General features: G+C 35.1%; 1 protein-coding gene across 3 annotated transcripts; it reads left to right on the forward strand.

Annotated features, from left to right (window-relative positions):
- Positions 1–21: 21 nt before the first annotated feature.
- LOC125058257 (charged multivesicular body protein 7) lies at positions 22–18,024 on the forward strand. Of its 3 annotated transcripts, none has more exons than XM_047662291.1 (11): positions 22–489; positions 1,196–1,415; positions 2,643–2,814; positions 4,383–4,549; positions 6,731–6,867; positions 8,950–9,037; positions 11,260–11,401; positions 11,848–12,021; positions 12,836–12,976; positions 15,908–16,058; positions 17,646–18,024. In XM_047662291.1, the coding sequence occupies exons 1-11, from the start codon at positions 218–220 to the stop codon at positions 17,833–17,835; spliced, it is 1,854 nt and encodes a 617-aa protein (XP_047518247.1). In that variant the 5' UTR covers positions 22–217; the 3' UTR covers positions 17,836–18,024. The 3 variants fall into 3 exon arrangements, with proteins under 3 accessions (XP_047518247.1, XP_047518248.1, XP_047518249.1); XM_047662292.1 differs by having other exon boundaries at positions 23–489; positions 11,848–12,012; positions 17,646–18,023; XM_047662293.1 differs by having other exon boundaries at positions 24–489; positions 11,860–12,021; positions 17,646–18,023.
- The last annotated feature ends 2,739 nt before the right edge of the window (positions 18,025–20,763 follow it).

A 20,763-nucleotide genomic window follows, 5' to 3' on the forward strand; every position in this document is an offset into this window, starting at 1 on the left:
AGACGTTGTCTAATTTTAATTATTGTGATGTCTAATGCGGTAATGTTTCTGTCATTTGCATAATATGTTATTGTGATTCTGTATTTGCTCTTGCTTTTGTCATCCCTCGTGTTTGAAAGAAGATAATTTTATAAATATTTTTCTTATTCAACGTTTCAACTAATTGTGCAGTTACTCTTTGCGATGTTGTGACTATTTTTGAATTAAAGATTATACAATGGGGCTCCATGATATTGGTCTACCGCAAGACCGACTTCCACATTGTTGGTCGGATGATGTGCGAATGAATGCTTTATTTGCGCCCTTCCGTTTGAAGTCTGTGAATCCTGAATCATGGGAGATGAAAATGAAGTTTTGGTGTGACATAGTTCAACAATGGTGTAAATATAAAAAGGATCCAATTATATCTGCGTCCGATATAAAATGCGCTTTTCAGCGCAAAGGTCGTACAGCTGCATGCATCGACATTGTTGTTGAAGAAATGTTTCGGTAAGTTAACAAATGACCGCTTGCCTATTTTAGGCAGTTGTAGTCTCAGTATACGTATTGAACTTATGGTATATTATCATGTTTTACAAACACAACTAGTTATACAGGTGAACTATGTAAATTTAACCACACATATAATGTACACATATAGTGCTATGATATCTTTTGAAGCATTTCCTTTGTGGGCTCATTGATTGGGTTGGACTTGATGATACTTATTATGTAGGTGTCTCGGAGAACCTTGATTGGAACACTTCCAAGTGATTTTTTGCTGCCTTTCCAAGTGAGTTGCGTCTAAATATTTAAAAAAATGATTTAAAATTTTGTGAAATGTATTGAAATTCGTAAAAAACGTACATTTTCTACTTTTCTATTGGTAATTAGAGATGTGACATTCTGCATAAAAAAATCGGTTTTTTAATTAATCAATTGTTTTTTAGCAAGAAAAATCAATAATTGATTAATAAAAAATAATGTTAAAATCAAGGTCCCCCGAGACACCTAATTCTAAATCCAACCCGGAGTAATACTCATGACTGTATTATGCTCTAAATTTCATCTTTCCTCTCCCTTAGAATAAATTCTTAATACATTTTTGTTACCACTTATTTACTTATACTACTATAAATTTAACCTCTTTCTATCATTATAAGGCAGCCAATGACATTCCTTAAATACAAACACTAATTATATATTTTAATTATAGTAATGGAGACCTCTGTCCACTCTCAAAGTATCCGCAAATACTTCACAACGGCACAGAAGGATGGATGTGGTGGGGAGCTAAGCTTGCCTTCAAACCAGCTGCATTAGCATTAACTGCAGTGTCGTCACTGCTTCCAGCCAGACAGTCCATTGACAATGATGGATTACCCAAGAGTAATATTGATGCCACACAGAGATTTGTTCTCGAAAGTGCTGTTAAGGTATTTTCATATTATGATGTCTACAAATTTTATATAATACTAGCTGACCCGGCAAACATAGTTTTGCCATATTATATTTCTTGGAAACATTTTTTTAGTTTATTAAAAATAACTATCTACTATAATAAAAAATAGGGGTTGATCGTAGAGGGGTGACAACTAGGGGTTATATGTATTTTTGTATGATGTATTATAAATAAAAACAAAAATTTTTGTCTAAAAATAAAAAATTGAAATTTAAGGGGTGACTACCCTTAACATTTAGGGGGATGAAAAATAAATGTTGTCCGATTCTCTGACGTACTGAATATGCATAAAAAAATTCATAAGAATCGGTCAAGCTGTTTAGGAGGAGTGTGGGAACGAACATTGTAACACGAAAAATTTATATATTAGTATGAAATATGTACTCAATTGATAAAATTTCATCTATTAGAACAAAATACATGATCTCTTTTATATTTATAATATTGTGTTGCTAAATTTATGCTATTATAAGAATCAAAAGATAAAAGTTATTACAGCCGTTTTGAAATTATTATAACCATGATGATTAAATCAAATAATGAAATTCATAAGTCAATCAATAAGTTATGGTTAGACTCTTGGTAGAATACTAACGCAACCCAAGCGTCCCCCAAGTTTCCCCAACCGTGACATGATTGGTGGGAGTGGTTTAGTGGGTAGGGCATTCCCCTCAATACAAAAAGTTATTTTTAGAAAGCCATTACACAGCAGCATTCTTGGAAATGTGCATGGAACTGACATTGATATGCTATATGTATATGTAAAATATATAATTTTTTTAATCTTAATATATATAAATTACGTTTCATTTTGTTCGTCCGCGATGGACTGCTAAACTACTTATCCGCTATCAATCAAATATGCACACCGTGTGTAGTTTGATTCAACTTAAAAGATAGGATAGCTTACATCTCAATTTATACCCACAATATTATTTTATTGAAAATATTGGTTTATTAGTTGATAGTCACAATTCTAACAGATGGCGCTGTGTTGAAAGTACCAACCTTTCATATAAGCTACAATTTAATGGCATAACCACCAAAAAAGCATGTTGGTCCCCATAACTGGTGTTCTCCTACCATTTCCCTTGAATAGTTTGCTACTATGTAATATAACAAAAACCTTAGCCAGAGCAAAGCTTGGCCGGTCTGCTAGTAAATTATAAATTTAACTCATATACATATTTTTATTTTCCAGAAGCTGGCTACAGAATTGCTTAATTCATACCCTCCAGGTGTGGAGAGAATAGGCACCATTGAACATCATATGAAGAACACTGGCAACACCAACCGAGAGACGTTTGAACTGCTCCTTGGTTATTTGGTGTCTCAGGGTGCTGCTGTTAAGCAAGGAGATGTGGTTAAATTAGGTAATTATTGCCAACCAAGTCTTCTTGTGTTTGTTTGAACTCTGCATATCATTTTTATTCTTACAGCTTGGGGAGCGTTCAAGTATTACGTAACGAATTTGAGGGGGGGGGGGATATTTTTGTAAAACGTTTCTATGCGGGGCGGGGATTGAATTACGCGTTATTGTTAATATTATTTTCGACTTTCCAGTACTTTACACCATATAATGGTAACTTTTAGGTATAATGAGTCACTAGGTGGTCACAAAACGTTTTATTATACTTGGGTACAGAAAAACGTTACGGCGCGTTACATGGGGGGGGGGGTGTCAATAATCTCCAAAAAATTGCGTGACGTAATACTTGTTCCCTTGCTTAGTTCACATTGTATTTAAAACCAGCCCATCTATGACCCAAATGAGAATTTTAGCACGCTAATCGTGTATAAAAAAACCAGTGGAGATATGTACATCCTTTTTAGGTCTAACCTTCAGATTAGTAGTAGTAGGTAGTCAAATATTTCAAAATTTAATGTACTATTAGATAATTTAAAAATTAATTTAGTTGTTATTGTTTGTTAGTAGTAATGTAGCACTATATTTTCCTAATTATCTATATGAATTTCTATCTTCTAAATATTTAAGAAATGTTCATATCTTATTCGGGGCACATTTCTAGTATTTCTATACATTATGTGTAAGCTTCCACGCAAAGTGTGGAGAAACTAACCTATGACCTCAGGAATGAGAGTGTGCAAATACTGCTCTAATGTGGAGGAATAGGCAATTGTTTGTGTTTTTTTACCGAATAATTTAAAGCCAATTTTATAAATTACGTGTCACGTTGTTTGTCCGCTATGGACTCCTCAACTACTGAACCGATTTCAATCAAATTTACTCACCATGTGCGGTTTGATCTAACTTAAAAGATAGGATAGCTTACATCTTAATTTATACCCGCAATATTATTTTATTGCAAAATATTTGTTTATTATTTGATAGTCACAATTCTAACAGATGGCGCTGTGTTGAAAGTACCAACGTTTCACATAATCTACAATTTAATGGCATAACCACTAAAAAAGCATGGTGGTCCCCATGACTGGTGTTCTCCTACCGTTTCCCTTGAATAGTTTACTACTATGTAATATAACAAAAACCTAAGCCACAGCAACGCTTGGCCGAGTCTACTAGTAGCCTATAAATAAAATACTATCCATAAAGTGGCAAAGACAAAGAAAAGTAGACCGAGGGGCTAAAGAAATGCAAAAATATGGAAACACCACTCACCGATAGTCCTCTATCTCTTCATCTGTCTCTGTGGGAGTAGACCACAAATAAAAGTGTAAGCACAAGAAGTACAAGAAGCGGGGGAGCATGAAGAATTATCCCCTCCTACACTAGAATATAGAAAGAGAGATTGAGTGGTGTTTTGGGAATGGGTGCGGTAAGGAGAGAAAATGAGAACATAGATAGAGGACTATAGGATGGAGTGAACAACACCTAACACAGTGTTCAATTTAAATCACATTTCTCTTCCTGAAATTATGCCCGTTTATGCAAATATAAATTTATGAATAATTATTTCAGCTGAGCCAAACAAAAAAGCCGCTCCCGTATCCGAAATGGACGTAGCGTTGGTGAAATTGATTACTGCGGAACAGAAGTTGTGTGAAGACATGAGCAGATTGACAAAGGAAGTGCTCATGGTGGACAATGACGTCAGAGCCGCTTTGAAGCTTGGGAATAGGCTGGCTGTAAGTGAATTTTTGCTTCTACCCTCATATTACTAAATAATATTTAATATTTTTACACGCTTTATATTAGCTTCACCTGTATGTATGTATGTATGTAACCGACTCCTTCGGACTCGATATTGACCCACTTTTAACGGACAGATTTAATTCAAACTTTGCGCACCTGTCAAAGATCGATGACAATGCAATAATCCGAAAAAAATGAAAAAAATGTAACAAAAATAATTAATAGTTAAATTTGTGAAAAAGCGTGGGTTGCTAATAGACGAAAAATATAGCACAGCGCGCCACGCTTTTTCACAATAATACCAGTATTTTTTGTTCATTACCATTTTCAGCCTAAATTAGGAATTATTTTTCACTTTTTAGTTTGATGTGCTTTAAAAGCGTGTTTTTTAGGTTTTTTTAACTATTATTTATTTTTTATCTGTGAGAATGAAAGTGATTTTGGATTAGGATATTTGATTATCATCAGAGTATGCTCCATGGAAGTACACAATTTGATCCGTCATTCAAATTGAAAAATCATTTGATAATATAGGTAACACATTGTACACTTATGATCGTCAAAAAAAAGAAATGTATATGAAATGCTTCTAACTTTACATTTAGTGCCAGTTCTCAAGGGCGTAGAACGGAAGAGAAGAACTGGCAATAAACTCTCCGTCACTCTTTTCAATCGCCATGTTTTTTTTACACAACGTTTGTAAGGAGCTGCAACCATTACACCATGTTCCACATGACATCTTAAGTAATTAATAATAATAACATAAATTAAAAACAAAGACTTGTCCCCTATCAGCAGGAGGCATGGTGAAATTGGAGCACGCACTTACATTCTCACGCACACATGTTAGAAGTGAAACTTCTTTAAAAAAATATTGGTTGTTTGTAAAGTAGGTTTACGATCGAGATGTTTACGTGATAACGTCTTATTGGTGATATAAGTTTTTGGGAAGTAAGGAATTAATGAAGATAACAATTTTTTCAAATTTTAAATTACATCTATCGTTTTATTCACACTTTTGATGATAAATTTCGGGTGTAAAATGACAAGTTTACTTATTCGACTATGATATACATTTTTCTTCATACATTCACGGAATGACTGGCAGCGCTCGAGATGAGACGGGAGATCGGTCCGTCTCTCTCTCGTTATACCTGCGATCGCGCTCGTGAGGTTTTGGTGTGACACAAGTTTCTGAACATGTCACCCGACTAAAACGATTTTAAAGACGTTATCACGTCAAAAATTAATTATTACTAAGGTAAAAGACCCAATAGATGATCATGTACCAGTATATGATCACTCTATGTATTTGTATATAAGCTATATGCTTATGATAATATAATATATGAGACAGAATTGCCATCTAAAGTTGTAATATGGAATTTCTAACTGAATTTCTAACTATTAAAGGAACATATCGAGCGTGTATTTTTACTCTCTCTCTTTCTCAATCTTTCTCACTATAGCTCTTTCCCACCTCTCGCTCCATAGCACTTTCGTTCCCCTTTTCACTCTCACTCAATCGCTCTCTCCCTTTTCTTTGACAAAAACGCTGCACATCTTCGTGACGCTAATATTATTATTATTGTTATTGCGTTTCATCTGTAAAAATTATACCCTTATGCACCTAAAGAAGTTTCACTTCAAAAATGTTTGGTGTATTTAAAAATGTCTCGAAAATTGACTCACATCTCGGTTCTCTTAATTTAAAGCATGTGAAAGGAACAATCCAAGTTTCATTAAAATCGGTTTAGTAGTTTTTGAGGTATATTACAGGCACCTAAGAAAAATTCTCCTCTGATTAGATCAATTTATATGTTACTAGCTGACCGGGCAAACGTCGTTTTGCCTTGTATATCATTTATAATAAAAAATAGGGGTTGATCGTAGAGGGGTGAAAATAAGGGGTTGTATGTATTTTGGCATGCTGTATCATAAAAAAATAAAAACAAAAAGTTTTGTCTAAAAATTTAAAAAAAAATATTAGGGGTGGTCTACCCTTACAATTTAAGGGGATGAAAAATAGATGTCCGATTCTCAGACTTACTGAATATGCACACAAAATTTCATGAGAATCTGTCGAGCCGTTTCGTAGGAGTTTAACCACAAACACGAGAATCTTATATATTAGATTGAAAGAGAGTTACCCACATAATATAATACTATTCCAGGCGAAGAATCATCTCCGTCGGAAGCACATAGCTCAAAAACGGGTTGACAAATGCGAATCTGCGTTGCACAATGTCAAGCAACTGCTGGAACAAGCGAGGGACGTCGATGTCAATGCAGCTGTTGTTGACACATATAGGTAAGATATATTTTTATATATATAATTCTTCTGTGAGTGTGTATGTCACTGAACTTCTCTCAAACGACTGGACCGATTTTGATGAAATTGTTTGTGTGTGTTCAAGGGGATCTGGGAATGGTTTAGATTCACAAATCAGCCCGCCAGATGGCGCTGCAGTCGGTACTTTCATACTTTGCTTTACTAATCGCTTGAAATATCATGCAGGACAACGTCTGTCGGGTCCACTAGTATTCATATAATAAAACTAGCAGACCGGCCAAGCGTTGCTGTGGCTAAGGTTTTTGTTATATTACATAGTAGCAAACTATTCAAGGGAAACGGTAGGAGAACACCAGTCATGGGGACCACCATGCTTTTTTGGTGTTTATTCCATGAAATTGTAGCTTATGTGAAACGTTGGTACTTTCAACACAGCGCCATCTGTTAGAATTGTGACTATTAAATAATTAACAAATATTTTGCAATATAATAATATTGCGGGTATAAATTGAGATGTAAGCTATCCTATCTTTTAAGTTAGATCAAACTACACACGGTGTGCAAATTTGATTGATATCGGTTCGGTAGTTTTGGAGTCCATAGCGGACAAACAACGTGACACGTAATTTAATTATATTAAGATAAAAAAAAAATCAGTGGCGCTACAACCTCTTTAGATTTAGATCTTGGCCTCAGATTTCTGAATCTGTTTCATGATCATTTTTAAATCTAATAGGCAAGTAGATGATCAGCCTCCAGTGCCTCGCACGCCGTCGATTTTTTGGGTCTAAGAGATGTCGGTTTCCTCACGATGTTTTCCTTCACCGTTCGAGCAAATGTTAAATGCGCATATAAAGAAAGTCCATTGGTGCACAGCCGGGGATCGAACCTTCGACCTCAGGTTTGAGAGTCGCACGCTGAAGCCACTAGGTCAACACTATACATATACGGTTGCTTGGAAACTAGTTATTTATGATTTATTTCGCATTCCTACAGCAAATATAAATTATATCTAACGAAAAATAATTATACTAAAGATATATATAGAATACATAATATATACAAAAAGGTTCAACCTAACACACGATGACGTAATATAGGTGCGGGGACTGCCGCGGTAAAGCTATTGCGTAGCATTTTTTTTATCAACTTATGCAATTATAATTATTTATTTATGCAGTATTTATTTTTCTTTGATACTAATTCAATCTACCACTCTACCAGATTCAGACTGACACGCCTATATAGTCTGTCTCACTCTAACGCGTACCGGCTGCACCGGCCGCGCTACGTCACTGATCTCGTCAGACTGATGTGAGACGCAGTATGCGTTCTGTCCCGATCTAACGCGTATTGGCCGCATCTATATTACGTCATCGTGTGTTAGGTTTATTTTCGTTACAGAATTTCTTGATTCGGTCGCCGCGCTCAGAGCCCGCGATAAAATCAATGCAATAGCTTAAAAATTATAGTATAATACCAAAACAATAATAAATAAACTAAGATATCATCGCAATGCAAAAGAATATGAAATACAAGAATTACAAGGGTCACGATTGAGCAGGATAGGATAAGGTTAAGAAGTGTTTATGTAGAAGAGTTTTAAAAGATGTTAGGGAGGTAGTCAATCGTATGGAGTGAGTTTGACGACTCATTGGTCTAGTAGTTAGTACCCCTGACTGCGAATCCATGGGTCCCGGGTTCGATCCCCGGCTGAGACGAATATCGATGTGATGAGCATTTGGTGTTGTGCCCTGAGCACCACCAAAATCTTGGGTGTTTAAATATGTATTTATATGTATATCTATCTATAATATGTATGTATATCCGTTGCCTAGCACCCATAACACAAGCTTCACCAGCTTAGCATGGGACTAGGTCAATTGGTGTGAATTGTCTTTAAAAAAAAGAGTCGGGCAGCCTATTCCGCACCATAATGGCGCAGATTCTAAACCAATTTAAATATTTTTAAATTGCGCCATCTATGTGTAGCATTAGGTAACGTATATCAGCGCCATCTGTTTGAAATTTTTGTACAATCTAAAGGCGTTATTATTCTGCCCATTGAGATGGACAATACATATATGAATTATATTTCAGGACGAGTGCCAAAGCAATGAAGAGTACGATGAAGGAGGGCGGACTCGAAGAGGATTTGGTCCACGATACTATGGACGATTTGAAAGAGGTATATTTCCCTTATTTCAAATTAGTACAATAATTTCTTAATAATTTCAATGCTTAAAAGGCCGGCAACGCACTCGCGAGCCCTCTGGCATTGAGAGTGTCCATGGGCGGCGGTATCACTTAATATCAGGTGAGCCTCCTGCCCGTTTGCCCTCCGTTCTGTAAAAAAAAAAAAAATTGTCTCCGTGCCTTAGCGGTTAATGTATCTTAGTCTTTCTTAATACTTAGTTCAAAAATTCAAAAAAGTAATTTATTAATTTAGGTACAATTTGTACACTTATGCAAGTCAAATTTACGCCACCCGTTCATTTGTTTTAATAACTAATAACGAACATCTATGGACGCTTTTTAATAACTAATAACGACATCTATGGACGCTTTTTAATAACTAATAACGAACATCTATGAACGCTTTTTAATAACTAATAACGACATCTATGGACGCTTTTTAATAACTAATAACGACATCTATGGACGCTTTTTAATAACTAATAACGACATCTATGGACGCTTTTTAATAACTAATAACGAACATCTATGAACGCTTTTTAATAACTAATAACGACATCTATGGACGCTTTTTAATAACTAATAACGACATCTATGGACGCTTTTTAATAACTAATAACGACATCTATGGACGCTTTTTAATAACTAATAACGAACATCTATGAACGCTTTTTAATAACTAATAACGAACATCTATGGACGCTTTTTAATAACTAATAACGACATCTATGGACGCTTTTTAATAACTAATAACGACATCTATGGACGCTTTTTAATAACTAATAACGAACATCTATGAACGCTTTTTAATAACTAATAACGACATCTATGGACGCTTTTTAATAACTAATAACGACATCTATGGACGCTTTTTAATAACTAATAACGACATCTATGGACGCTTTTTAATAACTAATAACGACATCTATGGACGCTTTTTAATAACTAATAACGACATCTATGGACGCTTTTTAATAACTAATAACGACATCTATGGACGCTTTTTAATAACTAATAACGACATCTATGAACGCTTTTTAATAACTAATAACGACATCTATGGACGCTTTTTAATAACTAATAACGACATCTATGAACGCTTTTTAATAACTAATAACGACATCTATGAACGCTTTAACGCAACCTCGCCGACATATATATTATGAATGAAAAACTAAAGGGCTCATTTATTACCAAAACTAATGTTTTATAATCTACTAGGTAACCTGGCTAACTTCGTTCCGCCCTACAACCTTATAATATCGTTGTTACTTTAATTTAACTAATTTTAGGACTTCATTAATGTTAAGTATTACATTAATACAACTCTTTTGCAAATACAGAAATGTTTTATTACTTGCCATTGCGAAAGAAGAATGGCAGTTTTACACATCAGGCATCTTCTCTCTAGCGTCAATATGGCGATACTGCATGTTAAGCACTTTCTGATATCCAACATCTTTTAATCAGGATCAAAGCATGGTTATGCATCTCCTCATTCACCTCAAGATCGGAATTTCTTGAACTGACACGAATTCGACGTAAAATGATGCGTAGTTTTGTCAACAGATGGCACCATATGGTTTTTGCATTCGTAAAATTAATTAATTAATTTATTGTTATTCGTTAACTTATCCGATATTTTATTGTTTATTCTGCTATTCGGGACGGAAACAAATCCAACAAATCAAAAACCATGGCAATCGGTCCAGCCGTTCTCTAGTTATAAGTGTTGTAACAAACACGACTTTCTTTTATATATATAGATTGGCTACAGTGTAAGATGATTGTTAACATATAAAAAAAAAAACACTTTATTTGACGAAAAACATTTGTATGTTTATAACCTTAAGAATGTAAGTAACATTCTAAAGGTTATAAACATACAATATGCAACGAATCGTTGTGTTTTCACTATTAATTTTGGTCAACCTCGTACATAAAATAATTCTATGTGCACTAGCGATTAAACTAGGCCTAGCCTGTATCTTAAACGTTAGTTCCTTCCAGTGTCTTTAACAAATTGGTTAGGTTGTTTGTCATTAGATATTTATACGGGTTATATTTTTATTGTTTATAAAACTAAATGAGGGTAGAATCTAAAAAAAGTTGTTGCAATTGGTTAGACCGTAGTAATATGGTCTGCGCTTTTGATTATTATCTAATATATATACGTATATACACACAGACCGAGTACTAAATGGTAAATTGCAGGTCATGGACGCATACAACGAAATGGGGAAAGCCTTGGGTGGGACCATCGACGATGAAGACCTGAACGAGTTGGAGGAGGAGCTGAACGAACTGCTCTCTGGACCTGGTGGAGGAGACGGTGGTACTCCCGAGAAGGACAAAGGTGTGGTAGATATTTTTGAAGTTATACTTCTTTTGGCGCGTTATGAAAAATTTATGAGAGTGAAATTTTACGATGCGCGCGCACCGTGACACAAAATTAACAGAATGAAGTTGCCCACGGAAGATGCTACGGCATTGGACATAATTTAAAAACAATATTCGAATAATAATAGAATTTATGTTACACTTAATGTAAGATAATAATAAATATTTATTTATTTAATTTTTCAAATGTAAACTGAACTTTATTGACTATAATGACTCCTTTACACGCACTGTCTGTAATGACTTACTAAGATTTCTCTGCCCTATTTTCAGAGTTAGATGTATAAAAGTATGTGTTTTTATTTTTAATTATCATCATTTTTATTACAGTACACATAAATTAATTAATTACCTAAAATTTATTTTACTAATATCAGAATAAAATAATTTGAATTAATTTAGATTTTTCCCCAGACGTCAAACTCCCGTCCCCGCCGTCGGTCAAGCCAAAGCGGTCGTCGGAGAGGGAGTTCGTGTTCGACGGCGAAGAGCAGATGTTGGCCGACCTCAACCAGTTGGGATTCGACGACACTCCGCGGAAGGACCGAGTGGGCGTGGTCGTAGGAGGTGAGAGAGGTTAATACACAAACATCTGTTTTAACAGGACACAGATAAATAGGAATTCTTAGTCAAAATTTTGACAGCTGACAGGTGACAGTTGACAGCTGCTAAATGGCACGGTTACAGTTGCCTCCAGGCATTGTCCATTGGCGATTTCACTTAACATCAGCTGAGCCTCCTGACCGTTTGCCTCTTGTTCTATAAAAAAAAACTAATAATCCCTTCAAATTCGTTATTTACACTGTATATTATGATTTAAAAAAAAGGGTGCGTGTACTTATGTACGCGCGTAAGAAGTTATACTTCTATGGCCTTCTTTATTTTTTTTAAATATAATTAATTAATATTAAACGTAAACAATTTAATATTTAGTATATTATTCAATTATTAATTAATATTAATAACAATTATTATTATTATTTTATTATATTAATAATTCAATTTAATAACTTGGTATGTTTCATAACCTTTTAATTAAGTAACAATAGGTCTTTGTGAAAAAGAATTGCTAAATTTCTTTGAAAAAATAATAAAAACCCCTTTATTTGTTTAAAAGATAAATGTCATTATGGTCATTCAAAATTCTTTGCTAACTTCACGCATATTCTATTTCTTTTTACTTGTAGATTGTCTTATTCCCATCTCGCTCGCGCACGCTCGGCGCCCATACTGATAATTTTGTATCACGTTGCGCGCGCATCGTAAAATTTCACTCTCATAAATTTTTCATAACGCGCCTAAAGAAGTATAACTTCAAAAATATACCGAATGGGGCTTGGAACATTCTGAATTCCCACAGAATAATGAGTTTAAAATGTAATTTTTTCAGAAACACACAGTCCAAAAAGGAAGAGTAAAGACTCAAAATGGTCGCAAGAAAAGGGGAACTGGAGTGAAAAGCTGGACTCGAATCTTCAAGATCTAAGTCAGGAGTATGCCGAAGTGCGCTTGGATGAGAGACTGCATCCAGGTATATATTTGAAACTAGCGGACCCAGCGAACTTCGTTCCGCTTAACATTCTAATAATATCGTTTTAACTTTAGTTAAACTTAATTTAGGATTTATTTGAGGTAATAACATTAATACAACTTTTTTCCAAATACAGAAATGTTTTATTGCTTGCCATTGCGAAAAAAGAATGACGGTTTTACACATTAGGCCTCCTCTCTCTAGCGCTAATATTGCGAGACTGCATGTTAAAGTACTTTTTGATATACAGTAGAACCTCTATAAGTCGAATATCAAGGGAGACGCCAAAAAATGGCGAGTCGATCGTCGATCGTCGAGTAATCGAGTTATAGAGTTTTCAACTTATGGAGGATTTCAAAATGATCAAGTTGTAAAGGTTGTAAAATAAAACGTTCCTATGTTCGAGATACAGAGGTCAAATTTAATTTTTCGAGTTATAGAGTGACAATATGTACCAAAATGGCTTGGAGGGACTCGGTGATTATTTCGATTAACAGAGGGTCAAGATTTCAAGTAATGGAGGTTTTGGTGTTTTAAGGGAAGGGAACAAAACATTTTTTCGAGATTTGGAGGTTTTTGACTTATCGAGGTTCGACTTAACGAGGTTCTACGTACAACATTTTTTGTTTTGTTATCCGGCGCAAGAACAATGTGATTGGTTTCTTTTATATGCGTAATTTTGTCAACAGATGGCACCACATGCAGTTTGCATTCGTAAAATTAATTAATTTTTTTTTAATTTGATAACTTATCCGATATTTTATTACTTATTCTGCTATTCGGAGTGGAGAAGAATCCACTAAAAAAGAGATACCTAACATCGGTCCAGCCGTTCTCGAGTTATAAGTGTTGTAACAAACACGACTTTCTTTTATATATATAGATGACAGATGACGCGAATGGAACTCACAAACGTTGTGTTAAAAAAAAATGTGCGTGTACTAGTGTACACACGTTAGAAGTGAAACTTCTTTATGACCTTTATGAAAAATTATCTATATGCAACTAACTTTACAGAAATTAGTTAAATAAAGTTAAATTAGATAAAGTTTAACAAAAGGCTTTTATTATCATAGACACGAATACAAATACAATTATTTCATTTTAACTTATTACTGTACTACTATGTAGTGCTAAGATTATTACAGAATTTCATTAATTGTAATAGAATTATTAGTATTACTGTCATTGTTATCGTTATTATATATTTTTGTTACTAATGGCTTCGAATCTCTTCGGATCAACCGTGGTAGGGACAAGAAAAAGATGGCGCGTAACCGAAAAAGGTGACAAATGTGTGTAAATTTTTTTCCAACGCCGATAAAGAAGTTTGACTTCAAAAAGCAACATGGCGCGTAACCTGCTACAAAATTTCACCCATACGTCGATAAGTTTTACTTCAAAAGATGGCGCGTAACGGAAAAATGTGACGCGTAACGAAAAAATGTTACACTCAATTTTTTTCCAACCCCGGTAAAGAAGTTTCACTTCAAAATAAAAATGTGCGTGTACTAGTGTACACACGTTAGAAGTGAAACTTCTTTATGACCTTTATGAAAAATTATCTATATGCAACTAACTTTACAGAAATTGGTTAAATAAAGTTAAATTAGATAATGTTTAACAAAAGGCTTTTAATATCACAGACTTGAATACAAATACAATTATTTCATTTTACCTTATTACCACTAAGATTATTACAGAATTTCATAAATTGTAATAGAATTTTTAGTATCATTGTTATAGTTATTATAAATTTTTGTTATTAATGGTTTAGAATCTCTTCGAATCAACCGTGGTAGGAACGAGAAAAAGACGCGCGTAACGGTCAAATGTGACGCGTAACCGAAACATGTGACGCGTAAATTTTTTTCCAACCCCGATAAAGAAGTTTCACTTCAAAAACATGGCGATTAAAAAGAGTGGCAGAGATTTAAATGCCAATTCTTCTTTTCCGTTCTACGCCCTTTTTTTATAGAACGAAGGGCAAACGGGCAGGAGGCTCACCTGATGTTAAGTGATACCGCCGCCCATGGACACTCTCAATGCCAGAGGGCTCGCGAGTGCGTTGCCGGCCTTTTATTTGCCCTTGATTTGAGTGGCATTAAATGTAAAATTAGAAATGCTCATATACATTTCTTTTTTTGACGTTCATAAGTGTACAATGTGTTACCTATATGATTAAATGATTTTTGACTTATGACTTTTGAGATATCTTTTTTGTGATTTTTGACGGTTGACAGTTGACATTAGATGGACAGTTTGACAGAATGATGCCCTTAGGGCTGAGGGGGTTAATGTATGTATGTTCACAGATTTGTCGCAAACTAAGTGATATTGAAATAATTCTTGATTAAAATTCCATATATATTATTGATTTATTATTATAATTATATTTTTTTAGTTTAGTTTTGGTTATATTTATAGTGTTACATGTAATTTTATGTTCTTTTGTTAATTATTTATGCACTTCTTATACTTTACCCTCAGTTGGTGTGTCTGTTAACGTAAAATTGTAAACACCGTTAGATTGTAATCTATCTCGCGAGATTATAAACTGTCGAAAGATTGTGAACCTCAGCGTACTGCTTACAATTTAACGTATTATTATTCGGTAGATTGTAATCTATCGAAGTGAAACCGTCAAATTGTGAAACGGATCGCACCTCGCGCGCTGATTGGTTGAACGGAATATGTCCCGCGCCACCATATTTGTTTGTTAGCAGTTCGTTAAGGTTCACAATCTTTCGACAGTTTACAATCTCGCGAGATAGATTACAATCTAACGGTGATTACAATTTTACGTTAACATGTCTTTTTTTTCATACTTGGGCCTGAATTCGCTTTTTAGCGATAAGGCCGCCCGTTTCCCAATAACTTATGTGACCTGTTTCTATATATGTTTAATATATAAATATATTTATTTTATAGGCCAAGAGCTGAAAGTTGACTTTACACAGTCCCCTCGGCATTTCGCGTCCGATTTCCAAGTGCGCGACCACAAAAGTGAGTCCGGCGTGTGGCTGTTCAACAGCGAGGACTCGCGGAGGGCGGATCTCGCCACCAGCACCAAATATTCTCGGTGAGTATTATTGCTATGGCTGGAAGTCTTACAATTTCTTTTGAGAACTGTGGAATCGACGGGGGGGGGGGGGCTCCCTAAAAGGCCGGTAACGCACCCACTAAAATGGGTCCATGGGCTGCGATGACTTCTTTTTTTAGGCATGTCGTTGGCTAACATGGTGATTAAAAAGAGTGCTGGAGAGTTTATTGCCAGTTCATCTCTTCCGTTCTACGCCCTTGATTTGAGAACTGGCACTAAATGTAAATGTATGTTAGAAGCATTTCATATTTCTCCCAATTTTTATTTTCTCCCAAAAACAATAAGATAACAATTGAATTGAAAAGGTATTGGGAGACTGGTTTCCAAACTAGGCAAGAACCTGTGATATGGATAACCAGGCTTCCATTCCACAGCAAAGTCACAGTGTTTACAAAGGGAACGTACATTTATGGGTAGGCAAACAAATTAATACAATATAGCACAAATACAGTTGAATGTGAGGGTGTGTGTGTGTGTATGTGAGTGTTGTGTATGTGTAGGTGAGTGTGTGTGTATGTTGATTGTGGGAGAGGGTGTGTGTCAGGCACACGCCTGAGAACATATGTGAAAATTATTTTAATATATCTAGCAGGTTTTCTGTTTGGTCATAGTTCAAAGTAAGTAAAAATTTATGAACTATTTGCTTTACACATTTTTTAGTTTTAGGATATATATTTAGAGTTTTGTTGTATACATTTCTTTTTTTGACATTCGTAAGTGTACATTGTGTTTTTCAATCTAATAGACAAGTAGGTGATCAGCCTCCTGTGACTGACACACGTCGACTTTTTGGGTTTAAAGCCACATTTCCTCACGATGGATTTCAAGTCTATTGGTGTCCCGGGGATCCTACGACCTCAGGGATGAGAGTCGCACGCTGAAGCCACTAGGTCAACGCTATTGGGGTCGGCTCGCATAATTGTGTCTATGTCACTGAACTTCTCTCAAACGACTGGACCGATTTTGATGAAATTTTTTGTGTGTGTTCAAGGGGATCTGGAAATGATGTTTAGATACATAAAACAGCCCGCCAGATGGCGCTGCAGTCGGTACTTTCATACTTTGCTTTACAAATTGCTTGAAATATCATGCAGGACAACGTCTGTCGGGTCCACTAATCTATATATATAAAAATGAAACCCGTTTTCCATTGTCACGACATAACATGAAAACGGCTTGACCGATTTGTCTGATTTTTTTTAAAATAATATTCCTTGAAGTACGAGGATGGTTCTTACGGAGAGAAAAAATAAAAAGTCTAAGTCTAAAAACAACACTTTTCTATATTCCCATACAAAATATTCGTAATAATATTTAAAGGCAATTTGAACTTTAATACCTTATCATAAAGTTGTGTTAGTGGAGGGGTTCCGGGAAGGTAAATTTTTATTTTTTGACATAATGTATTTGTTGTATTATCAACTTTCTTTTTTTTATCTTACTAGCTAGACCGGTGTCCCGAATAGCAGAATAAGTATTTTAAACAAATAAAGAATCGACTGTTAGGCGGTACGATGTTCGCCAGGCCAGCTAGTATGGTTATAATTAAAAACACTTACATTTCAGCGCGTCCAGCCCCGGCAAGTCGGAGAGTTCGTTCCTGATGGCCGTGGGTGGGGAGAGGAGACCTCCCTCCCGCTCCTCCCCCTCCCCCACCACCTCCCCAGAGTCCTCAGATAGCCCCCCGCCCCCGAAGGATAGTCCCGACGAGATGCAAGATCTGCAGAAGCGGCTCAATAATTTAAGAGGTTTTTAATTTAATTTTTATCATCCCCGATGCTATACTAAACCACGGAATAGGTAAAAGATGTAGGCACTGCAAGCGTGCCGCAAGAGGCAATTTGCAATATGGTCTAAGATCCCGATATACAACGACCTTCACCGAGATGCTTATTTAATGAAACGTATTTTATATTTAATTTAATATATCAATAAATATAATCCATATGGGTTGCCTAGCAAATTTCAGTCCAGAGTATGTTTAATTAATATTTAAAAAAAAATATTTTTTGAAACATTTCACCGGTATGATTATTAGATAAATTCTATACCAATCGAAAGTATGAAGACCATAGAATATGCAAACGTTAGGTTGTTTTTTATCAATTAAATATTTATGTGTATATTTTTTATGTGTGTATAATACTACCCTCATTAAAAATATTGATTGAAAAAAATTTAAAAAAATTACTACATGCAAATTATAAGAATTTTTTTTTTTTTAAATATTAATTAAACATACTCATGACTGAAATTTGCTAGGCAACCCATATGGATTATATTTATTGACATATTAAATTAAATATAAAATACGTTTCATTAAATAAGCATCTCGGTGAAGGTCGTTGTATATCTAATCGGGATCTAATACTAATAGGTTGTTTGACAAGTTAAAAACCATTTTAGATTAAGATGTTAAATGTTAATAATTTGCAAGATGACGTCACACCAGTCTTGTGCACACACGCAAAGGATGTGTGTAGGCCCGTTCGGGGCTATGCGACCTTCGGGTGGTGGGTTTGATATAGGATGGCATTGGTGAGGGTTGCAGCACGACACAAGGGCTCCACTCGGAGCCGAAGTCTGGTATTGATGTATGGACCGAGGAGTGACGCTCGACTCGGAGACTGGTAATGGGTAGACTCCCGGCTCGCGGTCAAACCCCGAAAGGTGAAAAGAAGAAGGCCAGCCAGCTGACGAAGCCACGGTTCTTGCCCTTGGAGTCTGGTGTTGCTATTACCCGCGGAGAATAGCTCACGCTAGTACTGGAGGCCTGGAGTGCCATGAGCCGTGCGAAGAACTCCTGGATGTACTCCATCTGCAGGTCTCGCTATGATGGCTTTCTTCACGATGCGCTGTGAGGTGGTATTTTGTCTTCGGAGGTTGGTTTCCTTGGTATAGGTATACCACTTGGTTCTCCCTACTAGAGAAGTAGTGCATCATGGAGAGTCGCCGGTCAATGGTGACCCCCTAAGTAGGTGACCAGCGTCTTCCACGGCACCTCTCAATCCAGGAAGCGTAGGGATGGTGGCAGCCTACTCTTCCCGAAGGGTCTTGTCCGGGACGGTGGCGAGTCGATTCAATGGCTGATGTCAAGAGGTTGTATATGTTAACGTAAAATTGTAAACACCGTTAGATTGTAATCTATCTCGCGAGATTATAAACTGTCGAAAGATTGTGAACCTCAGCTTACTGCTTACAATTTAACGTATTATTATTCGGTAGATTGTACTACACTAACTTAGTTATCACTCAAACTTCTTTGGTCAATTACAGATTAATTTTACTTCCCAACAATTTCATATAACTACCGAATAATAATACGTTAAATTGTAAGCAGTTCGTTGAGGTTCACAATCTTTCGACAGTTTACAATCTCGCGAGATAGATTACAATCTGACGGTGTTTACAATTTTACGGTGACATATATATACTCAGCGAGAATTACTTCGCTATCGCGTTTTAAGGTGTGACGTCATCGCTGTGGTTGTGTACATATTTGTCTATTCCGTTGTTTATTTCTTTTTTTATTGAATTTGATCAGTTTTTTGATAATTTTTGATTCATGTATATATGTACATTACATAATTTCGCTATTAAACTTAGTGGGTGCACAAAATGTATTTTTAGATATGCGAAAATTTTGAAAAAAACTATAAAAAAATCTTTAATTTTAAGGTAGTTACAATGTTAATGGATACTCACAGTCGTTCATTAGTTATTATAGTTGTTAATTACTAATAATACATTTTTGACATAGTTAATAAACGCGGGCTTAATGAACGACTGTGCAAGGCAAATATAATTAATAGGCCTCAAATAGTTAATTATTAATTAGGTATTCGACGCTTATAGTATGTTAGTGATTTAATTAACTAGAATATCTTAGTCAAAAATTTTAACCCGATTAAAACGGGTTTAAGTTTTGCTTTATCGTGTCAATGTAACCTGTATGATCTAATTTAATTTAATTAATTACCAATGGTTGATGAATTACTTTCAAATTTTAAATAAAAGTGTGTGCATTTATGACCATGCTCTTTGCATGGTCACTAATGCAAGTCATGAATCATTTTAAATTCAGTGAATATAGTATTTTACACCTACTTGAGATTTTGTTAAAATTATTAGCGGATGCAACTTAGCTAATATACAATAAAAATGTTTGATGACACGTTTTAATCGGTTTATTAAGTTTATGATATCTAAATGGATCTTATTCATCTATTGTTTATATAATAATCTACGGCTGATACGAATACGATGAATTTTGTTAAGGAATTATATAATCATTTTAGGTATAATTTGTATAAAAATGTAAATAACAAAAAAAGTGATGTAAGTGCCTCTGAACTCGTCAAATTTGAAAGTTGCTTATATTTGACAATTTAAGCAGCTTTTAATTTTGAGGTATAGTAATGTTTAAAGCTTATTTGTGATAAATTTAAGGTAGATTGAATCCCTTGTAGCTAATTGGCTCTTAAAGTCCTAGGTTTGATTACTGGTCCCACAGAAGGCTTGATAATCTTGAAACAAATGCATCTTTTGGGCGTTACGGTGCTCCAATAAAAATCTGAAGCTCTCATCAAATATATGTACTTGATTTTAATAGTATGCATGGTCACTTATTTTGCTGCGCATGGTCACAATGTGTTAGTTTAAATTTACCGTAAACATCAAATAT

This window comes from Pieris napi, chromosome 18 (assembly GCF_905475465.1).
Source record: "Pieris napi chromosome 18, ilPieNapi1.2, whole genome shotgun sequence".
In the NCBI taxonomy this organism is placed as follows: Eukaryota; Metazoa; Arthropoda; class Insecta; order Lepidoptera; family Pieridae; genus Pieris; species Pieris napi.

Bases quoted from the DNA above. Each gene is read 5' to 3' on its own strand.
- LOC125058257 (XM_047662291.1), top strand. From the start codon at position 218: ATGGGGCTCCATGATATTGGTCTACCGCAAGACCGACTTCCACATTGT. The intron at 12,022-12,835 runs GTTAATACACAA...TAATTTTTTCAG, and splicing joins GGTCGTAGGAGGTGAGAGAG to AAACACACAGTCCAAAAAGG. The intron at 12,977-15,907 runs GTATATATTTGA...TTTATTTTATAG, and splicing joins GGATGAGAGACTGCATCCAG to GCCAAGAGCTGAAAGTTGAC.